This window comes from Schistocerca cancellata, chromosome 7 (genome assembly GCF_023864275.1).
Source record: "Schistocerca cancellata isolate TAMUIC-IGC-003103 chromosome 7, iqSchCanc2.1, whole genome shotgun sequence".
NCBI lineage: Eukaryota > Metazoa > Arthropoda > Insecta > Orthoptera > Acrididae > Schistocerca > Schistocerca cancellata.
In genome coordinates, this window is record NC_064632.1 from 522,261,256 (window position 1) to 522,279,279 (window position 18,024).

The window sequence follows — 18,024 nt, forward strand, 5'->3', positions numbered from 1 at the left end:
GTGGTATGGTGATGGACTGGCTATCTGACTGGTGTACCATGCCAATAGTTAGCCTAGGGGAGGATAGGAGGCCTTGACGTCATCAAGGCATAGGGAGAGTTTGATTGGCAAAGGTCAATCCTGATAGAAAGAGATAGTTGTGTTATTTGTCAGCAGCGAGCAACGCAGGCAGCAGTCGTCGCAGCTTTCGGTATTGTCCGTTACAGCATATGCGAGCCCCATCTGTCCTCCATAACAGTACACTTCATTACATGTCTCATGCGACAGCCTTGACCATACCTAGGAAAATTATTCAAGTTGTGTAGGCGCGGCTCTCAGCCATTCTGCCGAGTAAATAACATTCTTAAAGAAAAGGGAGAAAAGAACCTTTTCCATACTTTGTAAATTAATAGCATTCCTATCCATAAGAGGCAATCTACTGTTCCAAAATGAACCCGGAAAATTATTAATTAATAAGGAAAAGTTTCACTTCATTTCTCAGGATTATTTTGCAATAAATAATATTTTTCTTTCTTTTAACGTTTTTATTACACTAACTAGCGATACTCCAGTACCCAAGAATATTTTTGTGTCTTTTCCTTACAGCGGATGACTCCTGAAGATATTTGTTGCTGAATGTTTTTCAAACAGTTCTTGTTGGTACATTAGGAGTGTCTGTATAATTTCTGTAGTAGTGTGAGGTGGAAATTATTTCTTGCAGGACCTAATGCGTACTTGTTGGATCAATCCATTGCGCAACTTGACAAAATAAAACCCACACACTCACGCACTTCTACTGGAATCGACGGCATCACAATCCATGTGATGAAGCTTATTACTGAACCATTACTGTCCACAACAACAGTAATCTTCAACCACTCCGTAAGCACAAGTGTTTTCCTCGAGGCATGGAAACAGGGACTAGTTAAGCCACTATCTATAAATGATGATGTCACACCATCCTCTGATTACTGACCTATTTGCAGTCTTCGTGCACTGTCCACGGCATTGTAATATATGGTCCACTACCAGCTAACATACCACATAAGTGCAAACAATCTTCTGGATGACTACCAGTCAGCTTTCTAACATCTGCCTTAGTAAAGGTAGCAGATGACCTGAAGCTTGCCACAGAATCGCAAGAGTCAACTATCATGTGCTTCTTACACTTCAGCAAAGCCTTTGACACTGTCAACTTCAACATTTTATTTGCCACACGTAGTAGCCTAAATTATTCGCTAAGCGCAGTGCTAGGATTCACTCACTCCTGATGTCAGATCGGCAATGCGTCGTGTTTGGCACCATAAAGTCACAACAGAGGCTACAGTATCAGATGTCCCTCAGGGTTCGGAATTAGATTCTATACTTTTTCATTGTATCTCAACGACATGTCATCAGTTTCGTCCTATAGCAAATACCACGTGTACCCTAATGACCTCCAGTTGTATGTATGTGCAAAACCAATAAACCTCAATGCATCTATCAAGAATCTCTGTACCAATCTGTGCGCACTGTCAAAACAGACCCCGAATATGGGATTCAAGCTCAACCCATCCAAAACCCAAGCAGTAATGGTTGGTCATTCTAGGCTCTCTAGCCAGAAATATCGGGAATCCCTAACAACTTTTGCCCTAAATGGGATAAATACCAACTTATCTCACTTAGCAAAGAGCCTAGGACTAGTGATAGATGAAAATCTAAAGTGGACTATGCACGTAACTGCGGAATTTAAGAAGGCATCAGCTTCTCTCCATTTCCTACAAATATATAATAAGCTCTTTTCTAGTGAACTAAAAAAGAAACTTGTATAAACACATATATCCAATTACGGATTACAGAGATGTTACCCTGCATGGCCTTTCTCAGGAAAACTCACGCATCCTAGAACTGGTTATGAATGCCTGTATTCGTTACATCTGTGAAGTTCGATACTTTCGTTTCACAGTCACATGTACAGCTGTCCTGTCTGCATGCAGACAAATGCAAGACTTCCATACCCTCTCTCTCCATACTGTCTTATCAACGTACAGTGTCCCTCGTATCTCTCCTCGACCATAACGCTCTTTTCTCAACAGCATGGCAGTAACAGCCGGTCCCATTAGAGCAAAATCCTTTCTATCCCAGTTCATCGTTCAGCTACTTTCTCGAAGTCCCTTTCAGCAGCGGCAACTCAATTCTCGAATAACCGCCGCCATAATATTTACATCTAAATCTACATCTACATCCATACTAAGCAAGCCACCTGACGGTATGTGGTGGAGGGTACTTTGAGTACCTCTATCGGTTCTCCCTTTTATTCCAGTCTCGTATTGTTCGTGGAAACAAAGATTGTCGCTATGCCTCTGAGTGAGCTCTAATCTCTCTGATTTTATCCTCATGGTCTCTTCGCGAGATATACGTAGCAGGGAACAATATACTGCTTGACTCCTCGGTGAAGGTATGTTCTCGAAACTTCAACAAAAGCCCGTACCGAGCTACTGAGCGTCTCCCCTGCAAAGTCTTCCACTGGAGTTTATCTATCATCTCCATAACGCTTTCACGATTACTAAATGATCCTGTAACGAAGCGCGCTGCTCTCCGTTGGGTTTTATCTCTTCTATCAACCCTATCTGGTACGGATCCCACCCTGCTGAGCAATATTCAAGTAATGGGCCAACAAGTGTACTGTAACCTACTTACTTTGTTTTCGGATTGCGTTTCCTTAGGATTCTTCCAATGAATCTTAGTCTGGCATCTGCTTTACCGACGATCAGCTTTATATGATCATTCCATTTTAAATCACTCCTAATGCGTACTCCCAGATAATTTATGGAATTAACTGCTTCCAGTTGCTGACCTGCTATATTGCAGCTAAATGATAAAGGATCTTTCTTTCTATGTATTCGGGGCACATTACACTTGTCTACATTGAGATTCAATTGCCATTCCTTGCACCATGCGACAATTCGTTGCAGATCCTCCTACATTTCAGTACAATTTTCCATTGTTACAACCTCTCGATATACCACAGCATCATCCGCAAAACGCCTCAGTGCTCTTCCGATGTTATCCACAAGGTCATTTATGTATATTGTGAATAGCAACGGTCCTACGACACTCACCTGCGGCACACCTGAGCTGAATAACATCTCCACCTTCAGAAGATAGTTAATGACTACTGAAGCAACAGTAATGACTACCATTGTCCCTGTACGCAGTCGGTTACCCTGTATGTTTTTCTTTCCAACCAGATCGTCCTCATTTCCCAGTCTTCATAGCTGATGTAATCTCCCCAGAGCTTGCTATATCAGAAACATTGTAATCTCAGTATTAATAGTTAACAGTCAGAGCTATTTACTCGCATTCTCTCTCTCTCTTTGAGTTTCTTAGATTATTCTTGAGTTTTCTTTTCAGTTATCTTTGCTCTGACAGGTTGATGCGGTCCGCCACGTACTCCATTCCAGTGCCAATTTCTTCATCTGCTGCTTACATCCTCAATATTTGCGGAATGTATTCTCCAATCTCTGTCTTCCTCTACGGCTCTTACCCTCTACAGCTCCCTCTAGTACCATGGGAGTTATTCCGCGATGTCTTACCAGATGTTCTACCATCCAGTCCCTTCTTCTTGTCAGTGTTTTCCACATATTCCTTTCCTCGACGATTCTCCGGAGAACGTCCCCATTCTTTACCTTATTAATCTACATTTACATGGATGTTCTGCAAACCACAATCAAGTGCCTGGCAGAGGTTTCATCTAACCACCTAATTTGCAACATACTTCTGTGGCATCACACCTCAAATACTTCGCTTCTCTTCTTTTCACGTTTTCCAGCAGTCCATATTCCACTACCATCCAATGCTGTGCTGAAAACGTACATTATCAGATATTTCTTCCTCAAATTATGGCCTGTGTCTCTTTGCCACGAATGCACTTTTTCCCAGTGCTAGTCTGCTTTTAATGTCATCCTTGTTCTGCCCATGTTGGGTTATTTCGTTGCCTAGGTAGCAGAATTCCTTAACCTTATCTGCTTCGCGACAACCATTCCTGATGTTAAGTTTCTCGCTATTCCCATTTCTGCTACTTCTCATTACTTTCGTCTTTCTTCGATTTACTCTCAGTCCGTATTCTGCACTCATTACACTCTTAATTCCACTCAGCATATCCTATAATTCTTCACTTTCATTAAGGATAGTAATGTCGTTAGTTAATCTCATCACTGATATCCTTTTACCCTGAATTTTAATTCCAATACTGAACCTTTCGGTAACCTTTCTTTTATTTCCGTCGTTGCTTTGTCGGTGTATAAATTCAACAGTAGGGGCGAAAGATTACATCCCTGGCTCACATGGTTTGCAGTTCGAGCACTTCTTTCTTTGTCCTCCATTCTCACTGTTCCCTCTTGGCTCTTGTGCATATTACATATTACCCCTCTTTCTCTATAGCTAACTCCTAATTTTCTCAGAATTCCTAACATGTTGAACAGTTTGACACTGTCGAACGCTTTTTCGAGGTCGACAAATCGTTTGAAAATGTATTGATTTTTCTTTAGTGTTCCTTCCATTATCAATCTCAACATCAGAATTGTCTCTCTGGTTCCTTTCCCTTCTCCTTCTCTAAAGCCAAACTGATCGTCATCTAACACTTCCTCATTTCTCTTTTCCACTCTTCTGTTTATTATTCTTGCCAGAAACATGGATGCATGAGCTGTTAAGCTGACTGTACGATAATTATTGAACTTGTCGGCTCTTGCAATATTCGGAATTTTGTGGACGATGTATTTCCTAAGGTCAGACGATTTATCGCCAGTCTCTTACATTCCACACACCGATTTGAATAGTCGTTTTGTTGGCACTTCCCCCAATGATTTTAGAAATTCTGATGCAATGTTATCCATTCCTTCTGCCCTACTTGATTTTAAACTCTACTTGCAGTACTGGATGCCTTATCTGTTCTTTCTTACTCCTATTTCTTCTTCTAGTATGACATCAGACAAGTCTTCCTCCTCATAGAGGCCATCAATGCACTCTTCCCACTTACCCGCCCTCATCTCTGCTTTCAACAGTGGAATTCCCACCTATGCTTTTAATTTCATTGGAGGTTGTTTTGATTTTTCCGTGCTGAGTCAGTCCTTCCGACAATCATTTCTTTTTCCCCTTTTTCACACTTTTCATGCAGCCATTTCGCCTCAGCTTCCCTGCACTTCCTATTTATTTGATTCGTAACTGTCTTGTGTTTCTATATTTCCGAATTTCTCTATTGACTCTCAAATCATTTTAATACTACTTGTGATATTAAAACTGTTACTTCTCAGGTAGAAGGCACTGTAATGTGTGAAACCATGGTCCGATGTACGAGAGGGCCTGAAGGCCATAATCAGATCAGGTTTAATAAATAAATAAAATTAAATACTAATCAGTAAATAATTGTAACAGATAATTTGTATAAGTTTTTCTTTAGTTATTCCAAAATTACGTACAATAAAGTTTATACTCTCTTATTAAGGAGGGATTCCCTGTCTTTAATGTTATGCTCCAGATTTGGCTTTTACACGAAAAATCAATTAAATCTTATTAGATCCTGTATGAACATCGTCATTACTCATACGAATAATAGTCTGAGGGAGTGGGGAGTCCTGCTAGCTGCACTATCAACGCCATATACACTCCTGGAAATTGAAATAAGAACACCGTGAATTCATTGTCCCAGGAAGGGGAAACTTTATTGACACATTCCTGGGGTCAGATACATCACATGATCACACTGACAGAACCACAGGCACATAGACACACGCAACAGAGCATGCACAATGTCGGCACTAGTACAGTGTATATCCACCTTTCGCAGCAATGCAGGCTGCTATTCTCCCATGGAGACGATCGTAGAGATGCTGGATGTAGTCCTGTGGAACGACTTGTCATGCCATTTCCACCTGGCGCCTCAGTTGGACCAGCGTTCGTGCTGGACGTGCAGACCGCGTGAGACGACACTTCATCCAGTCCCAAACATGCTCAATGGGGGACAGATCCGGAGATCTTGCTGGCCAGGGTAGTTGACTTACACCTTCTAGAGCACGTTGGGTGGCACGGGATACATGCGGACGTGCATTGTCCTGTTGGAACAGCAAGTTCCCTTGCCGGTCTAGGAATGGTAGAACGATGGGTTCGATGACGGTTTGGATGTACCGTGCACTATGCAGTGTCCCCTCGACGATCACCAGTGGTGTACGGCCAGTGTAGGAGATCGCTCCCCACACCATGACGCCGGGTGTTGGCCCTGTGTGCCTCGGTCGTATGCAGTCCTGATTGTGGCGCTCACCTGCACGGCGCCAAACACGCATACGACCATCATTGGCACCAAGGCAGAAGCGACTCTCATCGCTGAAGACGACACGTCTCCATTCGTCCCTCCATTCACGCCTGTCGCGACACCACTGGAGGCGGGCTGCACGATGTTGGGGCGTGAGCGGAAGACGGCCTAACGGTGTGCGGGACCGTAGCCCAGCTTCATGGAGACGGTTGCGAATGGTCCTCGCCGATACCCCAGGAGCAACAGTGTCCCTAATTTGCTGGGAAGTGGCGGTGCGGTCCCCTACGGCACTGCGTAGGATCCTACGGTCTTGGCGTGCATCCGTGCTTCGCTGCGGTCCGGTCCCAGGTTGACGGGCACGTGCACCTTCCGCCGACCACTGGCGACAACATCGATGTACTGTGGAGACCTTACGCCCCACGTGTTGAGCAATTCGGCGGTACGTCCACCCGGCCTCCCGCATGCCCACTATACGCCCTCGCTCAAAGTCCGTCAACTGCACATACGGTTCACGTCCACGCTGTCGCGGCATGCTACCAGTGTTAAAGACTGCGATGGAGCTCCGTATGCCACGGCAAACTGGCTGACACTGACGGCGGCGGTGCACAAATGCTGCGCAGCTAGCGCCATTCGACGGCCAACACCGCGGTTCCTGGTGTGTCCGCTGTGCCGTGCGTGTGATCATTGCTTGTACAGCCCTCTCGCAGTGTCCGGAGCAAGTATGGTGGGTCTGACACACCGGTGTCAATGTGTTTTTTTTTCCATTTCCAGGAGTGTATATAAATTGGGCACAAATTCAGATATATTCTTTTGTTTCCGAATCAAATAGAAATGTTAAAGCGATAATGGTACCAGCTATCACACCATACCTTTAAATTTCTGAAAAGTAAGCCACCATCCAGAAAAGAACAAACTTGTAAATTAAGACTACGTACTAAATTAATACTGCTGAAGTCTTTCTCACAGTGTTGTCTCAAGTGCAGTGTGTCCATAAACAAAGTTCCAGTTTCAAAACGCTGCAGAAAGAGAACTTCTGTCCAGAATGAGGTGAAATGTTACTGACGCGGGATGAAAAAAAGTTTAATGAAAAGTTGACCAATAGATAGAGCTGTAAGCGTCAGAATGTGCACACCAAAGGACGCGCGGCACACGTCTGTTCCATAGTTCGCGCCCGATACGTCAAGGATTACTGTCTCCACGAAGGATCTCGGGCTGCATGTAAAGCTCTTTTTACAAGAACGGTGGCTGTGCGCCAGTATCCTTGCCGAAGTTCCGGACAGTCATGTGCACTGGTCTGCTAAAAAATTCGAAAAGACAGGTTCTTTTGAAGTGCAATATGGCAGAAGAAGGAAAAAAGTTAATCCGATATGTGTCAAACATATGGCCACAGCATTGCAAGAGGAGTCGAGTAGTTGTGCAAACATGCAGTGCACGGGGAATTTCCCGAACGTTGGATATGCCTGCGAGCACGTTGCATAAAATCCTACGAAATATCTGGCATTGCTATCCATGCAAAATCAGCCATGTTCACGAGTTGTTTTTTGCTTACCTGTCAGCAAGACAAACGTTCACTCTGGAATTTCTTACTTGCTTGGAAGTGGACAATGAATTGCCACGGTACATTCTGTGCACAGGCGAAGCCCATTCCATCTCCAAGGACTTATCAGCACGCAGAACTGCAAGGTATGGGCAACGGAAAATCCGCACGCACATCAACCGGTACCAATTCATTCTGCGAAGGTAACTGTGTGGTGCGGGTAGACGGCATCGATTATCGCAGGATGTATTTTTTCGAGGAAGTGAGTGCTGTGGGTCCTGTTACCTGTACCGTCTCGGGTAAACCCTATGAAAGTCTTTTGAACACCATAGTCATTCCAATCCTTCAATAACGTGGATGCGTGGACATGATCATTTTTATGCAACATGGCTCTCCTCCGCACATTGCACAGCCAGTGAAGCGGCTGCCGCAGGGAGATTTCGGAAATACTACAAATATCAGGCGTCAGTTCCCTACAGCCTTGCCATTCAGATCACCTGATCTTAACCCGTGTGAGCTCTGGCTGTGGTATTATCTGGAAGGTTGTGTTCAGTTCCCCAATTACGAACGTAGCTTTATTGATGGCACGTGTTGCGCAACCCATTCTGAACGTAACCCCCGAGACACTCCGATCTATTGTGGAACATGCTCTTTCTCGATTTAAACTTGTGGCAGAAAACGCTGGACAGCATATTGAACGTATCTTGCGCCAATGTCGAGGAGGGGGAGGTGGAGATTAGAGTTTAACAGCCCTCGACAGCCTGGTCATTAGAGACAGACCGGAAGCTCGGATTACGGAAGGATGCGAAAGGAAGTCGGTAGTACCCTTTTCAAGGAATCGTCCCGACATTTGCCTTTAGCGATTTAGGGAAATCACGGAAAACCTAAATCTGAATGGCCGGACGAGGATCTGAAACGTCGTCCTCCCGAATGAGGGTCCAGTGCGCTAAAGACTGCACCATCCCGCTCGCTACGCCAGTGTTACGACAATTAAAAACCGATGTCATTTTGCTTTTTGTACTGTTTCTGGTCATAGAACAATTAAAAACCGATTTCTCCAATCCGATGTGGTACGTCATTGCCGTGGTGACCGTTCTTACGCAACTAACAGTGCCAGAGCTGTTGACTCCCAAACTTGTGCATTAGTGACTACTGAACATTACACATTGTGTGATGTTTAGCTAAAGCCGTAGCCTTCGTGTCGAGATGCGTCAGTCATTTATAGTCGACCCCATCCACGTTAAGACGCTTACAGCACCATCTATAGATAAACTTTTCGTTATTTTTTTCTTTCGTGGCGTTTCCCCCTGCGTTAGTAACACTCTGTTTAAATCTGACGTCATTCTGAGCAGTGGTGTTGATACTGGAACTTTAATTATGAACACGCTGTAGATGCAGACTACTCATGGCGAAAACAGGTCGTTTGGGAAAAAAATTCACAATTTTAAACCATTTGTGTCATCTATAATATATGAAAGTGCGTAAGTGATAAAACAGAAAAATCATAAGAGTTTTGTCTACGTTTGTTTCATGTACTTTTTCTCCTTTCTGCGTTTTGTTTCAGCACTTTAAAATTTTTTGAGAGCTAATTTCTGTGACACGAGCCAGTTAACGTCCATCGTGCTTTCAAGACGGTGTCCACATCATTACAATGAGCTACCGAAACGTAAAATCAAATTCTGCGTTCCTTGGAATCTCATTTTGTAGCCAAATAAATCTTTTCTTTACAACTTACACAAGGCTTAAAGTAATTGTCGGATTCTAAATTTTGCTGTTTCAATTTCATGTTAAATTACAGACATCCTCGCAAAGTGATATAGCCTACGCATAGGAGGGAGGCGAGAGTCTTGTCAAATAAATAACTGGGGCTGATGAATGACTTACCTCACTTACCATCTCGTCCTCTTGCACATTGTCAGGATCTGTTGAGAAATAAATCGAAAAGCGTTCGATTTTCTTGTCAGTGGTGTGAAGATGTCAAAAGGCGAAGAAACGTCAGTGTTTCTATGTTAGTTTTTTATGTATGAGAATAATATGTACTTTATTTGAGTTTGTATCTGCTTTTCGTTTCTTTTCTTTTCTTTGCTTTGGGGTTATTCATAAATTCTTTGAATCCTATAATTTGTACGTAATGCCATCCTGCAAAGCGCGTCGAAAATTCGTCCACATCACACTGTTTTCATAATGTTTGTTGAATTTGTATTTTCCATTCTATTCTCTCTAAGGTTTGCGTAGAATGTAAACTTTGTGCTCACGACCAATGTGGATACAAACATTGAATATTACAGTCGCGACTGTACCTATGCTGTTCTAACTTTACGGTAAGTGACGCAAAAAAAAAAAAAAAAAACTGCAGCAATTAGCGAAGTCTTGATCGGTAAATTTAAAGAGTCGCAAACTATTTTACAGGAAAGGCGGTCTTTAATAGTGTAAATAATCTAAAGTTAAAGCTTGTCGTTGTGGCATGCAGTCGAAAGTGAAGCGCTAAGAGTCCAAAGTTATCCTTGGAGACATTGGCGTGTGAAGTGTATCTTAATAACGCAGGTTTGTTTCCGCGTGAACTGAGTCAAAGTTTGTATATGTGATTATGTATTCATAGTGTCTATGAACATGATAACCAACTCCAAGATGATGAGTAAATTCCTATCGTTAGTAACTAAGCAGACTAACGAACCTCGAAAATAAGTGGTCTACGATGGGGTCTTGCATGATTTAAAATAGAATGTTTTATGAATGCTTGTAACAATAGCCTTAACGACTTTGAGTCCTACAACTGTGCCCAATTATCGATGTAGGTAAAAAGGTTTTATGAAGTAACTGATTCCTAACAAATAAATATCGTCGAAAAAATGTCAGTGCTAGTACCAGCTACGTTGCAGTAGTTAGTGTTAAGTGATAAATATTTTGAATAAGGTTACACGTTAAAAGCTACAATTATAACCCCTGCTGTAATATGAAGAGGCGAAAAATCTTATTTGAAACTCAGAATAAAGGTAAATCGTAAACGCTGTGAACATCTTTTGTCTTAAATTTAATCGAGGTGATATACGGAAATGGGTTGCACAGTTACTAATTCTAATGACATTCACGCGGTTACTGTACCTCCTGTTGTGACTTTAATAAAATCACAAATGTTTTCCTCCAGTTTTGAGGGTTGATTTCCGGCTTCGCACTGACGAGCTAAATTGAAATTCGTTTACCATTTGCAGAGATGATATACACTGCCTGTCAGAGAGAGTGAACTACCTAGAAGACACAGTCGAATGTCACTGCAATTTCGTGTACGCACACACAATCAGCGGGTGTGTAAATGATTTAGAGCTGCAATTCTCTGTGGCAGGTAGGATGACGACCAGGGTGCATTAGTGTTGTTCGTGCAGAGTTTTGTTACCAGACCTGGTAGGATGCACAAAGGGCGTGAACAGCGTCAGATATGTAGTGATTACCGTGAAGGACACAGAGTTGCCACGTACTCAGCTGAGGCATCTTTGTCAGCACCTGACAGACTTCCAAACGGGACTCTTTGAATTTGGCCGGCCGGCTGGTCGACTTGTGCAGTATTCAGATTATGTGCGGCATTCGGATGTGACAGTGGCCCCATATTGGACTGCACGGGAAAATGAGAGGAGGCACACTCGTTATCCGAACACCACGTGGGAGGATCGCCGTTTTGTGCACCCCAGCACATCCTAACCTTTTCACATATGCGCCTACCATCAGAGAACAAGTAATGGACACCCTGCAACATCCATTGCCATTCCGCACTGATGGTCATAGACTAACCGTAGTAGAACACCCGTTCCACGCGTAGGCTGCCATTAACACAACACAAATGCCTGCGCTTACAGCGGTGTCCTGACTCCCGATGACTGGCATCGCAATGTGTTTAGTGATGAATGACGTTTCTCCATACCCCGTATAACCACCGTCAGCTAATATGGGGGCCCCTGGAATTACTTTCTTCCAGTGCTTTGGAGAGGCACAACAGTGTTACTACTTCAGCTGTTATGGTGTGAGGAACCATCAGGTATGACTTATATAACGGCTGGTATTGGCAAAAGGAACTCTGATGGCACAATGGTACAACAAGTGCATAATGGGTCTTTATGTGTTTACTCTCATGATACAGTGTCCTGCTGAAATTTTACAAGAGGATAATGCTCGTCCACACAAGACAAGTATCTCTATGAATTGTCTGCGTGAAGTTGAGATATTCCTGAGGTCAAGAAGATCCTCAGCTAGATGCGCGACATAACGTGTCGATTCTACTCAGATGTCAACTGTGTCCCAAAACCAATATCAAGGACCAGCTACAACAGTTTGTAAATCACCTTGGCCCAGGAGAGCAGATAATGAATTTATGAAACGCTTCCCAACAAAATCCGTGCACCCATCAAGGCCAGAGGGGGTTACAATGGCACACTTGTAAGTGTTACAATACAGCCAAGTTCTTCATACATTTGACTTGAAATCCTAATCACTGAAATAGTATTACACACTCTCTAAATTCATGAAGGCAGTGTATACTGAATTATCGAAAGCTGATGTCTTTACATTTTTTTTTAATTTTCGTATTGGTTTCCGCCTGATTATTTTCTGCAGTTTAAAGTGCTATTGGTATAATTAGTTTTATGTGTGTTGGAAGAAAACAAAGTATACCATATTTTGCAAGTCAATCTTTCTGGTTTCTTCATAGGGAAATGTTACAGATTACTAGAGGCTCAGTACAAACAACTGTTGTTGATGTGTTCAGCATCAGGAGGTCTTCATCGTTATCACTGTTGAGTAAGTGTTCCCTCTTTCATACAAAGTTTTTTTTGTACGTATGATTTTGTCAAAGTGCACATTAATCACAGTGCTAAAATGTCTGTCTCATGATGTTGTATAACAAAACAGCTGTAGAATAAATGAGAAACTTTTCTTCACAGGTTGTTGAAAACAAAATGAAAAGACAAAATTGTTGACACAAATGTTGACATCTAAGGTATGTCTTGTTTCATAGTTGAAATTATTCCCAGCATAACGAGTAGTACAAGCTAACCCTAGTCTCACGATGGTTTCATCAGTTAGATTATTTACAGTTTTTTCAATTAAACTGCTATCAGAGATCATTTTCTACCAAAATTCTTTTTTATGAATAATTTACTTGACATTTTCAAATAACTTAAAATATATCAGTTCTGCAATTTTTCTCTACAAAGAAATTCCCAATTACCATTTGTTTCTGACACAGTTATTTTTCAAGGGAATAAGATATGGATTGAATACATGCATATATGGCAATCAATCTCATTTCAGTAATAAAGTGTTTATTATTTCAGAACACAAATTATTTTGAAACCGAATATAGTTAAATCACTTAAGTACAGTAGCAGTTTGTTATTTTTTTTCTGACACTTAACATACGCTTACACAAAGTTTAACTGAAACACTTCGGTACAAAACAACACAAACATGTCAATTTTAGACACTTTAAATATTACATTTATGAAACTAAAAATGATGTATTTGAAAGGAATAGGCTATGTAAAACTGTTCCTGCAGTTTCTCCTTCAAGATTTCAGTGGAGCAATCAGATATGAATGTGATTGTCTACAGAACCGTATACTGGTGTTGAAAATTATAGTTGTTGCAGAGTCATTTTATTTTGTGAAAGAAGTTGCTAGTGGGTTGTACTGATATACAACAAAAAGTTACAATTTAACACATAACAAATTCTTTTATTTGCAAATAGGGAACAAGAAGCAACTGTAATCTAGAGATGCCACATGCAGACACCAATACATTGCAGGGGTTTATTAGTTATCACCATCATTTTACAATATCATTAAATTTAAAGTTTGATATAAAACAATGACTTTATTTCGGTGCATATGCATGCAAAATCGCTCTGTTATATAGGACAACACCTCCACAATCGAAAGCATATGAAATGTAATGTTCATACATATAAATATATTTGTATTATATACTTATATGGTTTTAGAATCAGAACTAAATTTGCCTAATTTGAGAGAAATTATATAAATCATAAAGAATAAACTTTAAAGTACCAGTACTCAGCATAATGAGCTAAATAAAGGAAGTTCTAAAATTATTTTTAAAAGCTTGTAGAAAAATCTATGTGTAAACAGACATTACAAATGGTACAACAATACACAGTCCTTACTGGAAAGTTATTGCTTTCGCACTTTCGGATTATTATTTGTTTTGACTGATAGTTTTCTTATATTGTGTACCATAAGTTAATGTTGGGTGTTAAACCTTAGACATGCAGTAGATGAAACTATGGAAAATTATAACAGCATGCTCAAAATCCCATACAATTAATTACAGTTCCTCTATTTAATACTAGACTGTTATTGTGCAACACTGACAATATACAGAGGATAATGTTTTACATTACTACGGCAGATATCTGAAGAATGGGTTTTAGAAATAAGAAGCCAGTTTTGTTTTATGAAATACTACCATGTACAAAGAGAATTTGTTCCTTTTACTCATTTAAATGCATGTAATAACAACCATTTACAAGGAATTACGAAGCCTATTACTTTGTTTATATATATTTGTAATATAGATAATATTGTAATTATTTACTACAAGATGATTCGTGTGTATTACATTAAAATCAAGTTCACAATCATTTCAATATGCCTCTTTTCACTCAATCATAAATAGCTACATAAAATCTTTTCTGAACGAAATTTATCATCCCATTCACACATTTTAATTTTTTTTGTACACATCAAGTATGCAGTTGAAGGATGTCAGAGATCCCTCTTATTAACTGCAGAATGCTTTAATTTGCAGTTTATTTCGCTCTTGCATTTGAACAGTAACTACTTCAACTTTCACAATCCAGGTAAGCTATCTAATTTAATTTGCACTGTCATACAGAAAGTCACCTTCACAAGTCGTCTTTCCACTCACACAGTGTTTAAAAGATGTATAATAAGTTATAATTAATAAGTATGTTATTATATTCATACAGTCAGTTGTATTAGTTCTGTCTCGTAGATATATTCATTACACATCACCTTCCCGAAAATCTAGAACCAGTTTCAAGAGCTTCTACGATATGTGGTCTCCATCTGCTACTAGTTCTTAGAAATCGGACGCAATAGTTCATCTCCAAAACTTAAGCACAATCAATCAACGCCCGTTAAGTAGGAAAAGCTTGAAAACATGTTAAACATTTCAATGCATTTAATTACTTCTAACCAGCCTTTGCTGTGTAAGTAAAACGAGAGTTTTACCGACAATGCATGTAACAGCCTTCTTTATAACTTAAGTATTTCATAATAATAACAGTCACGTAAAAACTTTTTCTGTTTACAACCACTCGGCAACGCTACTTCTTAAGTCCGCATGCCTTTCCCGGCCCCAGTACCACTGTTACAATTAGCAGCAAGCAATTGCAACCTTCACAGGGGCCATTTAATGTACGTATCAAGACATCTCGTCGTATCCGTCGGTGGAAAACACATCGTGAAATAAATAAATAAATGTTAATCTGATAAATACATTTTTCACTGTTTGGTTGTCTCTGCGTTTCATCGAACTGAATAGTAAGTCGCCTGTGGAACCAAATCATATCACCTGGAAACGCTTTCAGCTAACCCACAGTCCATATAACACCATACGCTAAGCCACTGTGTGTCCAATTTGTTGCTCGGCACTTGCGGTGGCGTACGGTTTCACACTGTAGTTACAGAGTTCTATGCTTCCGTTTCTTCTCAGACTTAAAAACAAGATGTCTTTCTTCCCGTACTGAGGCAGTGCTTACCACTAAACTCGTACCTACGTTAAAACTGTGAGATCTACTAACTTCCCTCTTCTGTTTTCGCAAAATCACTATGTAGCGTTAAGTTGCATTAACACTGACGCAAAAATCAAAGGCAACACAATCATCGTAAGACGTAACCGGCGTCCAGCTGGTGGATGGTACGTTACTGCCCCCACTGGCCGAACTAGGTTGCGCTCGTGAACAGAACTGAATTCTTGTAGTATCCAGCACGTGATTCTGAAACAGAAGAGAAAACTTCAATCACTCTAAACGTCATTGAATTGGTTTCTTCTATTTTGCTAAAAATAAAATAGAAGCTCACTATTGAATGGGAAGTGAATAAATTAAAATGTTTTGCTAATTTAGTCTTCCTTAATTATGAATCATTGCTGGTAAGCACGTGTTTGCCAAATAATGTACACGGCTGTCGAACACAAGTGTCTGTACAAGAACTGTAAATTTAAAAGAGTAGCCACTTATAACTTTTCAGAATTTTTTGTGCACACCCACAGTGATTTGTTTAAGACCTGAAAATCCCTTTTTCAGGCGACTATTAAAGAATTATTCGTTCTCTTTCCGTTTAGGGGTTCAAAATACAATACTGCTCTATTCATCATGAATTCCTTTCAGGTCTGAAATAAGTGATGGTGTATCTTTAAATACAGATTGCAGATAATCTGCGGCTGGTTGCAGGTTCTAAGTATAAGATATTTTTTATAAGAAAGTTTTTTGTCGCAGTAATATTACAAAGAATTTTGAGCGATTTTACCAAGTAGTTTGTATACCGTGAAATTAACGTGAAAATGAAATTCACACTATTTTGCACTAAAGATGCATTTGATTACTTTTTTGTATGATACGAAATTGGGATACATAAATTACTAGACCATGCCGACAAATCAATTAGTAATAAATAAAACATAAAACTAGGTGAAAGTAAGAGATGAGCTATACAGATACACTGTTCAACTAACGGATAAGATGAGGAGCATTTTACGGAACTTGTCAATGAAGTATACTACTACACTAACAAAAATTGAAGGAAAGCGTTATAATTTTTGTAATGTTGTAGACATATCACCTGAGGACGTGCCTAAACTGATGTGAAACCGATCGTGGATTCAATAAACTTTCTATAGCCTGAGTGGCGTTTGTTGCTTCGTATAAAAAAGCCTGCTAAGATCAAACATTGCCCTTGATTTGAGAAAGAAATTTCTGAAAATGTGTGTCTCGAGCACAGTGTTGTATGGAAGTAAATCATAGAAAATGGAAAACTGAAAAAGGAGAGATTCGAACAGTTTGAGACGTGATGCTGCATGAGGATGATGAAAAGTAGGTGACCTGATAACAAATGGAGAGGTTCTCCGCATAATCGACGAGGAATAGCAATTATGAAGAATAATAACAATAAGAGGGGACAAGATGATGGTCATATGTTAAGACATCATGGAATAAGTTCCGTGATACTAGATAGAGGGATGCAGACGTCACAAACTATAGGGGAAGACAGAAACTGGAATGTAGCCAACAGATAATTGAGGATTTCTTTTACTATGTCCGTCGTTGCGACTGACGGTCTGCGAGACTTCGGTAGTTCACTTAAGTAATAAAATGAAACACCTACAGCAGTCGTTTTGAAGTTATTTTATTGTATGGCCACCAGTTTCGGTGACTGATTACACCAGGCCTTAAGTGACGCTCAGAGACTAACTACAGTCGTATACACGATTCCATAAGTGGCCAACCTCTATGAAGTGGCTTCCGTAGAATACTTAACAGAATACTTTGCAATGTAGACACAACATCGCTTGTATAGTTTCCTACGGAAGCCACTTCATAGATATTGACCACTGATAGGATCGCGTATACGGTTGAAGTTCAAACCCTCAGCGTCATTTAAGGCCTGACATTGATACAATGAGTCGCCGAAACTTGTATCAATACAATAAAATGATATTAAAACGACGGCTGCTGAGGTTTCATTTTATTAAGTACGATGGTCATTCGATAAGTAATGCACCACATTTTTTAAAACCATTAATATTCATTGACAAACGTCCTTGTTGGTGCTTCACATTTGATGTTTGTTCTATGCGCAGGTGAAGTTCATATTGTTCAAATGGCTCTGCGCACTATGGGACTTAACATCTGAGGTAATCAATCTCCTAGAACTTAGAACTACTTAAACCTAACTAACCTAAGGATATCACACACATCCATGCCCGAGGCAGGATTCGAACCTGCGACCGTAGAGGCTGCGCGGTTCCAGACTGAAGCGCCTAGAACCGCTCGGCCACAATGGCCGGCTGCCGGTGAAGTTTCGAACCATTCTGGCAGATGGCAGAGCCATAGTACAGCGTCAAAAAGGCGTCGACATATGACTCACGTTACAAGCAGCGTGCTGTTATTGAATTCTTGTGTGCAGAAAATGAA

At 40.7% G+C, this 18,024-nt stretch overlaps 1 protein-coding gene across 1 annotated transcript in view; it reads right to left on the reverse strand.

Annotated features, from left to right (window-relative positions):
* Nucleotides 1-13,089: 13,089 nt before the first annotated feature.
* The window catches only part of LOC126092875 (dachshund homolog 2), a 982,096-nt gene continuing 977,161 nt past the window's right edge, over nucleotides 13,090-18,024 (reverse strand). The window contains exon 14 of the mRNA XM_049908606.1: nucleotides 13,090-15,828. Coding sequence (XP_049764563.1) covers nucleotides 15,776-15,828 — 53 coding nt within the window. The 3' untranslated portion in view covers nucleotides 13,090-15,775. The remainder of the gene's footprint in view (nucleotides 15,829-18,024) is intronic.